This window comes from Perkinsus marinus (genome assembly GCF_000006405.1).
Source record: "Perkinsus marinus ATCC 50983 genomic scaffold scf_1104296959962, whole genome shotgun sequence".
Taxonomy (NCBI): domain Eukaryota; phylum Perkinsozoa; order Perkinsida; family Perkinsidae; genus Perkinsus; species Perkinsus marinus.
Window position 1 is genome coordinate 1 of NW_003206234.1, and position 1,387 is coordinate 1,387.

The following is a 1,387-nucleotide window of genomic DNA, read 5'->3' on the forward strand; positions in this document are numbered from 1 at the left end:
CTGAGTCACTCCAGTCAGAGTATGAGCTAGAGGGAGGTACATTCCTCAACCCCCTAAAGTACTCATGCTTGCCCTAACCATTTTCTTCGGTGTACGACCATATACGTGCTTTCTAGGACTATTGACCAGTGTCCACGTATAAGGTAGAGTCTACGTTGATTTTCTGTCATGCCAAGGGAGTTAATAGTGCCAAGTCGCTCTCTTTGGGGCACGTGAGCGGGCATGTAGGCAAACTGAATCAGCCTGCCTGCCGTACAACTGGGCAGTATAGTCCCTATACTATACGGGTTTCGTAGCAGCACCATCTACTGGAAACTTATATTTTCTAGCACTAGTGGCGTAATCTAAGTATAAATTTCCTTCTCTCTCTACTAGCACGGACAACTTTATGTCAGTTATATACCGCCTAACGTGTTTCACGACTCGTCACTCTTCTGTCTTAGAGAGGTTCTTGGGCATTTCAGTCGGTGTAACCACTATCACCGTGGAATTTATGGCATATATCGTTTGGCTACCACCGAACACACTGACAGCCTACCTGCGGCTGCCTTTAATCTCGCTCGCCCAAAAAATCGATCTGTCATGTAGCTCATCGCGTAGCACTTGACAGGAAGTCTAGGCGACAGGTAGTGCGGGTGCGGATGCTGACAACAATCAACCCATTGGTTCTTCGATTCATTTAGTTAGATTTGAATCTTGGGCGGTACCTTTATCTATTTTGGTGTATTCTTTTAGTAATAAAGCATGGCGGTCAAGCACAACAACGTTATCCCCAACATCCACTTCCGCAAGTATTGGCAGAAGCACATAAAGACCTGGTTCGACCAGTCTGCTCGGAAGCATCGCCGTCGTCTTACTCGCCAGTCTAAGGCAGCGGCTGCCTATCCGAGGCCTTCTGCTGGACTTTTGAGACCAGTTGTCCGTCCTCCTACTCAAAGATACAACTACAAGCTCCGTCTCGGTCGTGGCTTCACCGTGGAGGAGCTGGCCGCCGCTGGTATTTCTGTCAAGCTCGCACCCACTATTGGCATCAAGGTAATTAGGATCTCTGCTAAGTCAATATTGTCATCCCCGTATCAGGTCGACAAGCGTCGTCACAATAAGTCTAATGAGTCTCTTGCGTGCAATGTTGATCGCTTGAACCAGTACAAGGCTAGGCTTGCTGTCTTCCCTAGAGGCTCGAAGGTGAAGAAGGGTGATACTGCTCGTGCTGAGCTAGTTAATGGTACTCAAAACACCTGCAAGGTAATCAATCGATGTCGGACTATCTTGCATATATCAGTTTTCCCCTCCTGTTAGACTATTATTCCCGTCCCTACCGCCCGTGTTGTGGAGCACGCCCGTGCGATCACTAAGGGAGAGCGCGAAACTTCCGCCTACACTACCT

The 1,387-nt window shown here is 48.4% G+C and overlaps 1 protein-coding gene across 1 annotated transcript; it reads left to right on the forward strand.

The window, feature by feature from the left end:
- Positions 1 to 744: 744 nt before the first annotated feature.
- On the forward strand, positions 745 to 1,245 carry Pmar_PMAR027067 (60S ribosomal protein L13, putative; the record flags this gene model as incomplete). Its single annotated transcript, XM_002772917.1, has 2 exons — positions 745 to 1,035; positions 1,081 to 1,245. Coding segments are annotated over 2 exons (456 nt in total), but the record flags the coding sequence as incomplete, so codon positions are not given.
- Between the last annotated feature and the right edge of the window lie 142 nt (positions 1,246 to 1,387).